The 13893-nt window shown below is 39.3% G+C and overlaps 1 protein-coding gene across 1 annotated transcript in view; it reads right to left on the bottom strand.

Annotated features, from left to right (window-relative positions):
- eys (eyes shut homolog) overlaps positions 1 to 13893 on the bottom strand; it is a 154322-nt gene that overhangs the window by 117608 nt on the left and 22821 nt on the right. Inside the window, exons 8-13 of the mRNA XM_056394875.1 lie at positions 12062 to 12166; positions 8788 to 8927; positions 6832 to 6995; positions 6423 to 6676; positions 4951 to 5055; positions 788 to 910 (exon numbers count right to left, since the gene is read on the bottom strand). Coding sequence (XP_056250850.1) covers positions 788 to 910; positions 4951 to 5055; positions 6423 to 6676; positions 6832 to 6995; positions 8788 to 8927; positions 12062 to 12166 — 891 coding nt within the window. The remainder of the gene's footprint in view (positions 1 to 787; positions 911 to 4950; positions 5056 to 6422; positions 6677 to 6831; positions 6996 to 8787; positions 8928 to 12061; positions 12167 to 13893) is intronic.

The following is a 13893-nucleotide window of genomic DNA, read 5'->3' as shown; positions in this document are numbered from 1 at the left end:
ACATAAGAAATCACTCACAATCCTTCACTTTGACATCTGGCGAGCGCGAGTGCAACAGGAGTAATGAAGTTATGGTTATTGATTGGGTTACATGAACTTCTATGTAACAGCCAGTCACTTGAAAACAGATAGGAATAGCTTGTGTGGAGTAGAGTCGACTGAATTTTGACTGGTTTGACAGGTAAAACGTCTGTATTTCAAGTATCCTAACTGCATCCAGGAATAAGCTACATGAGTTCCTGTGTATCTGTACACAGTATCATAGTGGCGCTCTGTCACTTACTGCACATAAAGCCTCGACTTGCAAGACTCCAAAGCCTCGTTACCCCTGGCGAGCCTCGGAGTATCTAACAGGTCAAGCCTCTTCCACTTACTCCTGTGTTGTCCCTGTCACTGCTGGCAGCTACTGCTGTGATAACACTGTCATCCTCATGGAGGGGAATCAGAGAGACTTGACCTTGACTGACACAAAAACATGTTTTTTTTCTTCTTTTGCAGGAACTGTCAAAATAATCATAATGTTAAAGTTAAATTAAACGTAAAGTTATAAAAACAGTACAGAACTTTTCTTCTTTTTTTAGGAAGTAGCTCATAAGAAAAAAAAGGTTGATTTACAGCTAAATATTTCCTGAACAGTAAATCTCACTTCGCGCAAGCATGAGATGTAGATTTATACAAATGCAGATTCTCACTCTTGCCATGTGCTTATTTTCCACTTGTTAATGTACCTGCATGATAAATATAATATGTATATTATACAATAAATAATATATATAATCTTGCTCACCTCTTTCACATGTGCAAGTCACATTATGCCCATCCTTGGTCTCAGTGCACATTAAAGTGTGTTCACTGCAGATTCCAAATGAGCAAAGGTCAATATCCACGGAGCAATCTTTCCCCTTGAATCCTGCAGGCAAAATTGATATCACAATGTAAAAAAAAAAAAGAAAAGAAAATTTAGCAAAACTTGGGAAACAAGCAATAATCACTGAAATCACAAAGCTGCAGTAACATACACACACACACACCTTGTAACACACATTTATGCGCGTGTACGTTTTATTAGGTAAAAACACCTTTTCTTCAGCAGATTAATGGGGGTATTGATTCCTCCCTGTGCAATCTACCTGCTATGCAGTATGCTAATTGACTGAATCATTGACAGAGACCCACCCTACCAAACTGATCTATATCACATTTATCTGCCCCACCAAAAGCCCGTCTGCATGTCACTGATAGATACCCATGTCAATATCTATTGTTGTAAATAAAGCACAGACAGATGGTGCGACTGATACATGTGTTTGTACAAATACAGATGACTTAAAGGGAGAATCCTTCAATAGATTACCGTGTATCACATGTGGGTGCCCATTAGTTAATGTGAGAGCGATATAAGAGTTTTTAAAAGCAAAATCTTTCACACATTCAAACTGAAAAAATAAAAAATATAATCTTTAAACCTTAAGCCTCTAAACAGGAAGAATGTGCCCATCTCTACATAACATCAATCTGGGTGCAGTCAGTGTCTGCAAAGTAGGTCTCACTCACTGGCAAAGGAGAGGAATATTTCAACACTTCCTAAAGCAAATTCCTCCTATTAAGACACGGATACACACACACAGCATTTATATAAGATCATGTAGCACGTTTAGCTGTAAGCAGTCTCCATCGTCTTTACATTGTAACCTGTATCCATAGCTGCGCGCTTTACATCAACACATCAGTCTAGATGTTTGATGACCTTCCAACTACCCTTTTCCCATCATATTATATATTGCCTTGACTAGTTAATGGACAGCTATTGCCTCCAACAGAGTGTTTCAGAAGTGTTTAATAACCAATTGTGCATGCAATTCACTCTGAGGTTAATGTTGCATGAAGGAATGTCACATTTACAGTGTCACCATCTCCAAATGGGACTCCCTATTCTGTGTGACAGATACAAGCAGCTCAGCCCCAAATCTGCTGCACAAAGACAGGCTGAAAGTGAAACTCACAGTTTTTCATTTTTTTAATCTTAAAACGTTCATTAACAAGACATACTATAGTGTTTTGTTGAATACATTGCAGCCATTTACTCATGCACTCATGTTCAGTGGTTAATGATAACAGCCATGGGTCATAACTATCCCTTGGCTCTGAGAGCTGCTGTTCATCAGCTTATTTAATCATCTCTCATCAACAACGGCTCCGGTTGCTTCACTGAGCTGAAAAACTGAAAATCATGTTCTTGGATAGAAATCACCAAATTCAGATGTTACTTCGAAGTCAGTTTAATAAATCAAATGAGCGTTACGGTTATGTATGATTAAGATATCTGGATTTAGTTCGTGTAGTTCATTACCTCAGCTGAGGAGGTTCTGTTTTTTGGCCTTGTACCTGTGCGTTAGTTAGGAGGGTAAATACCCAACAGAAGTCAATGAAATTTGGTGAAAAGTCAGGCAAAGGGTCAAGGAAGGAGATTAGTTTTCAGTTCTGAGCAAAATCTAATAATGTGCTCCCTCTGTGCTCATGTGTGAAGCACCATTGGAGAAACAACACGAATTCTTCCCTGTGTTGCTCATTTTAAGAAAATATAAGCTGATTTTCCAACAATTCAAATGTTTGCTAATCTGTTTCAAAACCGTTTCTCCTAAATTTCATCTTATCTTTGCTATATTTTCGGTTCTTAAATTATTTGGATGAGCCAGTCACAAGGCTCAAAACATTTTCCTGGTGTTGGTTCTAGACATCCTGTAGCTGTGGGCTTAGAGAAAATGTCACACTTGCTGAATGTGTTCTGCAGTTGTAAAAAAAAAAAAAAAAACAGCAGCTTTATGAATATAAACGGTACTAACGTCATGGTAATGAGTCTGACTCAGTCGTGACAGGATTTAGGCATTCTCCAAAAACCATGGCTGCCATCAACTTATCAGCACAATTGTCAATCACAGTGTGTGTTGTGATGCAGATTAAACAACCTTGGCCACCGTGGCTGAAGTATCCCTGAGAGTTTTACTGCAAAACAACTGGACAACACATAAATCTGAAAGCAGGATTGGAAAATAGTGATGGTCTTTTCTAATTCTTTGTGTGTTTTTTTTTTTTGTTTGTTTGTTTTTTTTGTGTTATTTGTGAGGAGAAGCAAACAAACCTGACAGACCATTTATCTAATTGAATTTCTGAAATGATAAAGTGATCAAAAACACCTGTCTATAAATCTGTCAATGAAATTACAACAGTAATGGAAGCTTTACTGACACACTGGTGTTCTGTTTTTGCCCAAATCTAATTTGAGCAAAAGGCAGAAAAAAAAAATAGTAACAGTGATGCATTTGCTGTGTCTGTAATGTCATAAAAACGCACCATGTAACAGGTGCTGTACATGTTTCAAGGCAGTAAATATTTTCATGACCTCACCCTCATTTGTGTTGATTTATTGTGCAGTGAAACAGAGGCATATCTGGCTGAGAAGTAAAACAGAGAACCTAAACATGATGCACAGTAACGACAAAACATTGGCGATATTGTTTCACTACATTAAATTCAAACTTAAGCAGGAGGATAGACTTTCAACACAATACAAATATTACAAACCCAGAATAACCCGTGTGGTTCTTCTGCCTTTGTGAAATATACTAAGAAAATAATTTACCAAAACTGACTCGTTGCCCAGTGGCAGAGTGTATTTTGTGTTCTGTCAACACCTGGGTTTTGTGGATTTTATTTTTCAAATATTTGTCTGTAAATCCTGTTCTGGGGATTGTGGCTGTTTACTATTGAATGTGACATTGGACTTGTAATGCCAAGTGGGCCGGCTGCAGCATTCTGACTTGTGCAATCAAGTGGTGATTAAGTATGTTATTACCAGAGGGCATAGTAAAATCAGCCGCATACTGAAGAATGCAACACCTCCTCCTATTATGAACTGATTATGGATCCTTTCCGGAACATGTTTGATAAAATGTTGAACATATAAAATTGGTAAAACAGGTTGTCACTTGATTGTAGGACAATGCTGAAAACTGAATCTAAGTTTAATTAGGGAAGTCATGTTTACATGCATCAGCACTGAGCAAGACAGAAAACAGTGTTGTTTTCTTAGCTGAGGTTGATTTTAAAGGTCCCATATTGTAGAAAGTGAGATGATAATGTCTTTTTTGATTATAAAGAAGGTCTAGGTGCTACATTAATAATGTGAAAGTCTCACAGAGAAATGCAAGCAGCCGGTATTCAGAAACTGTGTCTTAAAAACATGCCATCAGGGCATCTGGAACTTTGTGATGTCACAACACAACAGTCACCACCCTCAGCTACACCCCCAGCACAGCCCAACTGGATCCAGCATCCAACCTTGCAGGATTTTATTTCTCCACGTTTTTACCTGAAATCTGCTATATTTGTCAATGATCGCTCAGAAAACAGTCAGCCAATCAGAAGAGAGGTTCAGAGCCTTTCTTCTGATTGGCTCACCAACCTCTTGTTACCAGAGCTCCAGGGAAAAGCCCTAGAGGAGATGTAAAACTGCACTGATATGTTTTTCGGTATTTAAACCCACAAATATATCTTCTTATAAATATCAACAATTAAAATATGTAAAATATGGGGCCTTTAACTTTGATTCTTCATAATAAATGTGAAAAACTAATAGTATTTTATTTTTCTAACCTCTGCCATTTATATAGATTTATTACTTCTGCTTACTTTGTTTAGAGCTGCTTATTTTCCCCAGTTAGCCTGCATTCAAACTTTTAAAACGTCTAGTGTCTGATAATTCCTGTCTTTGCCGTATTTGGAAGTGCATCTTAAACTAAAAGTGATAAATGATCACAGTCAACAAACAGGTTTGTATGTTAATGTATGAAAATAAACTCTTCATGTATTCCCAAGGTACAGTACACAGAAAATGAATAGCATGATATTTTTGTAAACATGCTCAATAATACACAAGTAGTTGGTACTTACCAACAGGACAATGACAAATGTAGTCATTTATCAGATCCATACACGAGCCTCCATTTAGACAAGGCTGCGGCCAGCAGTCATTTACATTCTCAGAGCAGGTCCTTCCTACACGATAAAAAGAGAAACAAATAAACTCGACTTAATGCCACCGAGAATGCACTTTAAAATGTTTCTGCTAATAAATCTAGCTGCCACTGAGGACATTTAATGATTATTGGAGGTTTTGATTATTTTTTTTAACAATGAGCGGCACCTGGTTTATTAAAGACAGGGTTTCATTTCATGAGGCAGCTGATTACCTCTGATTCTACTGCCTCAAAATGTGATTGAATGATTACGTGTTCAGCACGTTGTAGTTTGTATGTATGCATGAACGGTGTAACCTCAATTTCAGTGTCCTCTGGGCAAGAATTAGATATGGAATTGATTTACTATTTTACTGATAAATTTAAAGCTCCACTAGGCCTGGACTCTGGCGATATTTCAGACCTCTTAGTTTTCTGATCCAGAGAGTTCAGAGAGAACTAACAGCCTGACTTCTGCAGGCACTGCTGTTAAAATCTGCAATACTGTCTGCACCAAAGGTAATTGTACTTTTGCCATCATGACCCCACACACTGGCAAGCACTCTGTTAATCACACAATGTAAGATCCTGAGATAATTAAGGTAGCTGCTGACTCTACCTCCAGCCCAAATATACTGTACAGGACACTGTCTACTGCACACTCTGTGACTGGTATGATACTGAGCCAGCTCCTATTGCCAGCCAGTATTCATTAATTTACCTACTTACACTTTACTGCACCACTGTTCACATCACTCATGGCTAGGATTTACTATGTAGTGGGTATTGCTAACAATCCCACTGTGCTAAATGCGTAAGAAACAGACAAACTATAGTTTTAATATACAAAATCTCATAAGTAACCAATTTTGGCGATTCATTTCCAGCTGATTTTGGTGTCATTTCTGATGTGAATTGGTGTTTTTTAAGTGTTGAACCAGCAGGTTTAAAAATAATCATGACGTCAACTACATTGATGTGCAACAGGTAACCTTAACTGAGTTTAAAACATCTGTTAAACATGGCACAGACGTTATACATTCTCTCATAAATTAGTAAATTAAATAACTCTTCAGGGAAATATATTGCTGCATCCATTATTGCAATGAAATGAAAATACGATACGCAAGCTATATGTTTGAATTTCATCCATTTCTATGTAATCTGCAGTATAGTTATTCAAATTTTATATATACTTCCATGTTACTCAGCCTACATATTTTCCCTAATCGCTCATACATATCAAATTTCAATGTGAAAAGCTTTACCGTGTGAACTTTTCACATTTTCTGTTTCTAACATCTCAAGATTTAAACACTAAAAACCTGCTCTGAAAGCTGATATTCCTGTGGCCAGCCACAGTAAAGGCTGTAAATAGACTCTCATTTGCATCAGATGGTCTCATACCTTCAAACCCTGGGGGACAGTGGCACCGATAATCACTGATTAGGTCCACACAGGTGGCACCGCTTGCACAGGGGAAGCTGTTACACTCATTTGTTTCCAGTTCACAGAGCGACCCTTCAAATCCGAGCATGCAGCGGCAGGTGAAGTTATACTGCTGGTCCAGGCAAACACCGTGTTCAGAGCAGTGATGACCAACACAGTAATCAATGTCCTCTTCACAGCGTACGCCTGTGTATCCTCTGGGACAATGGCAGCTAGCAACAGATTAAAGAGAATTTCTTAATACTGTATAGATTAAAAGGAATTCCTCGTACCCTGAAGGAGGAGAACAGTAAATGTCACAGCTTTTGCAATCATTGACATTCTGGTGCCTGAATGGCCGGAAGACAGTCGAGATTTCAACGCTCACCTGTAACCATCAATCCCATCCACACAGGTAGCTCCATTTTGACACCGATGTTGAACACAATCGTTGACATTTATACGGCAGTTGTGACCGGACCAACCAGGCGCACAGACACAGGTGTAGCTGCTGGCATTATTCAACACACAGCGTCCTCCGTTGGCACAGGGCTGTTGATAGAGGATAGATCAGTGAGATACACATCATAAGAGAAACTGCTGCTTCATGTGCAAAAAGAGAAATTACTTCATCTTGTACGGTAACATCTTATATTGGACTGAGCACATTCTGGTCTAAAATAGAAGCATTATTTTACAATGTAACTTCGAACCATCTCTTGTTCCTGAACGCCTGAAAATGAGCTTCATTACAGCCACATGACACACTCATGAATACCGATTCATGCTTTATACTAGATTCACTCAGTATTCCATGTAGCATCAACATCATGTCTTACAAGACAAGATCAATGGTCATTGTCAGGGCTAAACGTCCCAAGAGTTCTCTGTAACAAAAAGATAAGCCTGGTAGTCGGTACATGTGTCGGTACATGTGTCGTTACATGTGTATACATACATATATATATATATATAAATATATATATATATATATATATAGAGGATAAACAAAGGGGCAGAGGAAGCACTGGCTTGTGGGAAGGTGTATAATGCAGACATCATGGCATTTCTGTAAGGGGGCCAACACGGGCCTTGCTCCACAGTGAGTGATCATCTCCATCTGTCATGTGAAGAAGCTTCTTTGCACAGGTTAGGTTGTTTTTGTTATTTTTAAACGCGGAGCGGCGATTCATCCACACACAAAGAATCCTGCGCATTCAAAAATACAGACATTGCGAATCTTAAGCAGCATTCATCCGCGTCAGGTGGCAGAGGCTTTTCAGTCCGCTGTCCCCTTCATGCATGCCAAAAGGCAAAAAACCCCCCAAAAAAACAAAACAAAAAAAACCCTGATAAACAATGACACAATTCCAGCTTTGTCTTCCTCATCCATGACTGTTTAAAAACCTGGAGGATGTGCAACCACATTCAAAATAATAAAAAAAAATAAGAAAAAATAACAACATAAAAATGTGCTTCAATTATTTAAATATGCAGCATACTGAGAATATACTGCATACTTCAGCTGTTTTTTTTATTAGAGACAGGTAAAGGTCAGAGTCTGTTACTTGATTACATTTGTGTATTGCTTCTTCACACACGTTTCACGCAGCACAATTTCAAGAGTCACAAGGGCACGAGCGGTGAATTCCCTCGTTAGTCAAGAACTGAACACAACTTTCTTCCCAGGTAAACCAGCACACTGTACAGCTTCTGCACCAGCTGACTGCTGTGTTTATGGATTATCACATTTGCTGTCAATCTTCCTGTGGGACTTATGCTCATGTATATCCCTGAGTAACAACAAAGGATTAACCCACGTTTTATGAACAACATACTGAATTAATGTCGGATACCTTCTCACTTAAGTTCTCAATGTTCAAGTTCGGTTTGTTGTGACACTTTGCAGATCTCTTAAGAGGTTACTATATGAGTCTCTAATGCAACATATGAACAAGAGTGTTTTAACCCATGATAGACAGCGCTTCCCGCATTTGTATTTAATTATGGGTTGATTAACTTCAAAATACATGCATAATGTACAATCCGGTGAGTTCTATGTCAGTCCTCTGCTCTTACACAACAAAAACAATCAGTATGTAAACTCCTTTAAAAAAATTGGCTAGAGAATTACATAAAACCTGATTCATTTGCTTGCTATGGTTCCCTGCTGTTGTAGTAATGCTGCTGCACTGTTGTAGAGAATACATAGAAAGAGCTTGAAGAGAAACAAACAGAGGATTGTGAGCTCTTTAAACATGTATGAGCCTTAAGAGGAATAGTTAACATGTGGATACAGAATAGCAGATGAGGACAAATAGTCCATTAAGATGTTTTTACCCACTTGAAAGTTTCGAGGGCAGGCGACACGGCAGGTGTATTCGAGCCCGTCTGGGAGATCCAAACACTGAGTCTTTGGTGGACACGTGTTGTTGGGCAGCGCACAAGCATCTATGTCGACTTCACAATTCGTTCCCAGAAAACCTGCAGGAAAAGATTTCATAGTTAATGCAACTGATGCAACACTGAGCCAGCAGAAAGTAGATCTGTAATCAGTGCCGCAATCCCATCTCTAATTTATGTCTCTGTACCAGGCCAGCAGCTCTATATATTTAATAAACAAGGCCAAAATTGGGCCAATTGTGGGTCGTCTGGAGGACTGGCCCCATTTTGAAGCGTAGTCAATGTGCCACAGTGCCTCCCTGAATTTCTATTTAACTTGAGCCTCAATTTAACTTTATCTCTAGTTTGAATAGGCAAACTTTAGTATTGTGCTTCCTATTTTTCCCATCTAATCCCTCCTCTTCTTGCTTCTCTGGTTTTAATACTTGTGTTTCTGTAACAATTATCAGACTTTGTGGTCGACATTTTGTCATGTCTCTAAAAGGAAAACCCTGATTAATAGGAATTGGACATAATGTCTAATGTTTTTCTCCCAGATATGATACATTTGGCATCACCTATAGTTGAATTAACCATAAGATAAGAGAAATTAATTCTGCAAGCTTTAGGAAAGTCAAGACTGCATTCATTTGGCTTTATACATGTACTGTTGCTGAGGACATGTGTTATTGAGATGGGACAATATAATATATTCAGTGGCAGGCAGGGCTTAGAAAATGGAATAGACCAAAGACTTATAATTCCACCCATGTCTTAAGACTTTGGTCTTAAGACTTTGGTCTTAAGACACGTGGTCCAGAACTCAACGGACTATTTCCCGACGTTGTAGAAACCACTTCACCATGAGAAGATGCAGCAGATGAGGCATATGAGCGGAAGAGGCTTACGTTTACTGAGATAACAGATGAGATTTAGTAGCAAGGCTGGAAAGCCAGCATACGCCCTGTGGAATTTCGTTACCATGGATCTGTGGCCACATCTAGTACCAGTTTACTTAGGGAGTTAGGGATTCATGATCGGGGATTACGGCAGGCTGCAAAGGCAGCTTCAGAGGAAACTGAAAAGAGCAAGCAATGGCCCTGGCTAAAAAGAAAAGGCACCAGCTTGTGTGCAGAGGATGGGTCTCTATCTAGTGTTAAAGATGGGAGATACAGCAAATAACAGTGTCGAGTCAGTTTTTATACAACACACTCCTCTCTGTATAATCGTCTTACACCTTTAAGAGCTTTTTATCATAGGTCCACAATGTGCAATTTTACGCTCACTGTTGAGTGAGAGCATAAATCCAGTCATGTATGTTCCTAAATGCTCAGACAGGCCAGTGCGGATGAGTACAGTCCTGATCCATGCTCGGAGCAGGTGTAACGGGGGCGGCACACGGTAACTGTTGAGCCTTCTGGGGTGTCGTGGGTCTAATTCAACTTGACATCTGTGATGGGAGGTTCCCCCTCGATAACCCCAGTGACATAGCCATCAGCCCACCCCCTCAGTCTTCAAACAGCACAGCCAGATTTCCACAGCGATGCTCACCCAAAAAAAAGCACAAGGGACAGTTACATCAGATCTGGTTTATCAGGGAATGTGTTAAAGGAAAAAAAAGAAAAGAAAAAAAAAGCTGACTTTTGTTGTATAAATGGTCATCTTCAAATGTTTTTGCTTGGACAGGCTGAACACTGTCATTTCCATTTTGTTTTTTGTTTTTTTGTTATTTTTTGTAGGATCAACATTAGAATCACCAACACAGCTGATATAAAGCCATCTTTGTGAGATGTTTTCCCTACTCAGTAAATTCCTATTTGTAACTAAAGCAGGATTAAGTTTCTTATTATTGCATTATCAGTTGTTATTCCGAAAGGACCTGGGTTTGAACCTAATGGTCTTTGTGAGTCTGCAAGTTCTCCTTGTGTCTGCGAGGATATCCTCCAGTTTCCTCCCTGAGTTCAAAGACATGCCAGTTAAGTGAACTGGAAACTCTAAATTCCCTGTAGGTACGACTTTGTTTTTCTGTCAGTGTGTGAGCCACGAGACAGACTGGCAACCTGTCCAGGGAGTGCCCCATGTCTAACCCGATGGATGGATGGATGGATGGATCATTCACAGTCCTATATAACTATAAAGTTGCACCTCAGACACTTCAAGGGCTGACCCAATTCATCAGTTGATGAAAACACAATGCCACCGTTGAATATCACCTTAAATAGTGACTCTAACGTGCCTTGCTTTAAGCAGCTGATGAGGCAAAGGGACTCTGTGACCCATGTGTCATTAACACTGGTATCGTCCTTTAATGTTTAATTGGACAAGAGTGAACAAACATAATGTTTCATGACCATCCATGTTCCATTTCCCCAAAGAGACAAATTATTTGCTGAGAACAACAGCTAAAAATAACAGTTGCAAATTCTTGTAAGAAAAACATCCCATGGCCTCCCAGATGCTCTGCCCACAGTTTCTTTGGTCTGTATCTGCGGTATAATGTTCCGGTAAAGTGGGTAAGAGCAATTGCCAGGCACACTGACTGTGCTGTGCCAACAACAGAGACCTCCTGCATGTGGTCCATCAGTGTACGTTCAGTGAATGTAAATTTAGACTCAGCCGGCGAGGCACAATAAGCAATTACAGGAAAATTATATTAATGGGAGTTTCATAATATAATATTTGCACAATTTGGTTGCATTATTGAGCTCTGGCAATGAGCTTGGTGATTACTCTGAGCTGTCAATCACAGGCCAAGACTGTAAACTGATACTGTGAATAATGTGACTAAGCCTTGTTGCCTCTGTGCTGCACAACGTGGGATGTTTTGATCAGTAGTTTGCTGAGAGGTAAGCTCTTTTGTAACTGCTTATTCATGACTTTGCTTCATAATAAAAGGAATTTACTTACATGTCAGGAAGTAGGAAAAACATAATTTGACCCTTTATTCATTAAATGGGAAAAAAATAGAAAAAACTATGATTCATGTAATGAATTCACTTGATGTCCATAGGCACGATGTGTCACAGTCTAGAGAAGCCTGCTGGCAAAGGCCAATCACCTTTAGTTTTCAGCGTACAGTGAAACAGCCGGAGGGGCCCTGGCTGACGATCTTTCACCACATTCACTGCATAGAAGTTTAAAAGGTCTACAGTGCTGCCTGCTAACCACAGCAACAACACTGTGATATCACTTACACATTATTACAAAGCTCTAGTTATGGACAAAGCCCAAAATACCTGTAGGACATTGGCATTTGTAGCGTCCTAGCAAATCAGAGCATGTGCCGTTGTGCTGACAGGGGCTGGAGTCGCACTCGTTGATCTCAGTCTCACATTTTGTTCCTGTGAACAGAAGCAAAAAAAAAAAAAAAAATACTGCAATTAGCTGCATCTGAAGTGAATCCCTATCCTCACACAGAGGATGAGTCGTATATCATTACCTGTGCATTGAATTGTTGTTGGGAAATACACTTATTTACTTTCCAAGAGTCAAACGTAATCATGCCACCCTCTCAACAGATAAGTTTATTCTTAGCATATGGATTTTTGGCCAAAAGGCAAAAATAAATTTGCCCACCAACAATTGTAAAGTACAGTAATTAACACATATCTCGTTTGTTTCATCTGCAGAAAACCCTCAGTGTAGAAATGCAAAAGAAAGTAGTGTTTTTTTACAAGGGTTATGTGCCGGACTGTCTCTTCGGCCAGGTTAGCCGTTTCCCCCTGCTACCTGTCTTTATGCTAAGCTAAAATGACTGGCTGCTGGCATTTGCTACATATTTACATATTAGTGTATGGGTATAACAGTATTTACGTTCTTTCATCAAGAAAACAAATAAACATACTTCCCAAAATGTTCATTGCCTACAACTGTCGGATCGCCTTTTTTCCTGAAACAATAATTAGGCCACAAACATTCCTTTACAAAAATGCTGTAGGATACAGGCGGCGATCCCCTGGGAAAGCCAACAGAGATGGGTGGACTGGACTGGTGGACCCACTTTCTTGTTAAGAAAATGGACACTTAATAATGAGCTTTGTCTTGGCTGAAGGGAGCAAATGAGGTGGGGGATGTGGGTTGCTTGATAGGAGATTGGCTTGGTGCTCAGCCGCCTCAGCAGCTGCTAACTCTACCACTGTGGTTGGGGGTGGGTGTCTTCCAGCGCAGGTTATTAATTTCAAATGTCCTATCATCAATAACAGAGGAGCAATGACATGTAGTGAAAGTCCCTTCTTGACAGCGGCAACCTCATGCTACAGCACAAACACTATGATTGATGTGATCTGCACAGTATCTGCTACAGGTCATTATATACAAAATATGCCACGCCGTGCAGTAGCAAACTATACAAATTTGTCCTGCTAAAGTCTGAGAAACACCTACACTCACTTATGGCTGTGCATGAAATCAATTATGTAGTGTTGTAGCCTCTTTTAATGAAATGTTACTGATATGAAATAGGGTTTATTTATTTAGGGTTTATTATTTTATTTATGTTTATTTAGCAACATCTGATAAAGTCTAAAATGTTCAAAAGTAAAAAATGATATTGAAGGTCAATGTGAATTGAAGAATCTTTTGTTGGCTTATGTTGGCAAAACTCTTCCAGCTCTTGAGCACAATCATTATTTATCTACAGGTCCCTTAAGGCCAGAGGTTTCCTATTTGCTAGATTAAATGTTTAAATACAAAGACCCTGTTTATTTCAAGTGAAAAATTACAGATGGTTTCACAATTTGTCCTTTACGTACAAACCTGGACCCTCGGTAGATTTGAACTTTTTACTGCATAAAGCATTACACTGCATTTCATTTTATTATCATGTACACAATTAAAAGAGAATGAGGATAAGTGTGAATGAAGCCAGCAAAATATATGCCAAGAGTTTGTTGGTCTGTGAAAAATAAAGCCTTCCAAAATGAAACCCGAATGCAGAGGCTTGGGTAATGTATCCTGAGTTATGATCTGTGATAGAGTACTGTGGGGTTTCTGGGCAAAGCTCGAAATTAAATTGGCCTTTCTATGCTGCATGGCTCGAAATTCCAAAGCGAAAATCCCAAGATGCCAG

The sequence above is a fragment of the Seriola aureovittata genome, chromosome 14 (assembly GCF_021018895.1).
Source record: "Seriola aureovittata isolate HTS-2021-v1 ecotype China chromosome 14, ASM2101889v1, whole genome shotgun sequence".
NCBI classification, from domain to species: Eukaryota; Metazoa; Chordata; class Actinopteri; order Carangiformes; family Carangidae; genus Seriola; species Seriola aureovittata.
This window is presented reverse-complemented; position numbering and strand designations above follow the sequence as displayed.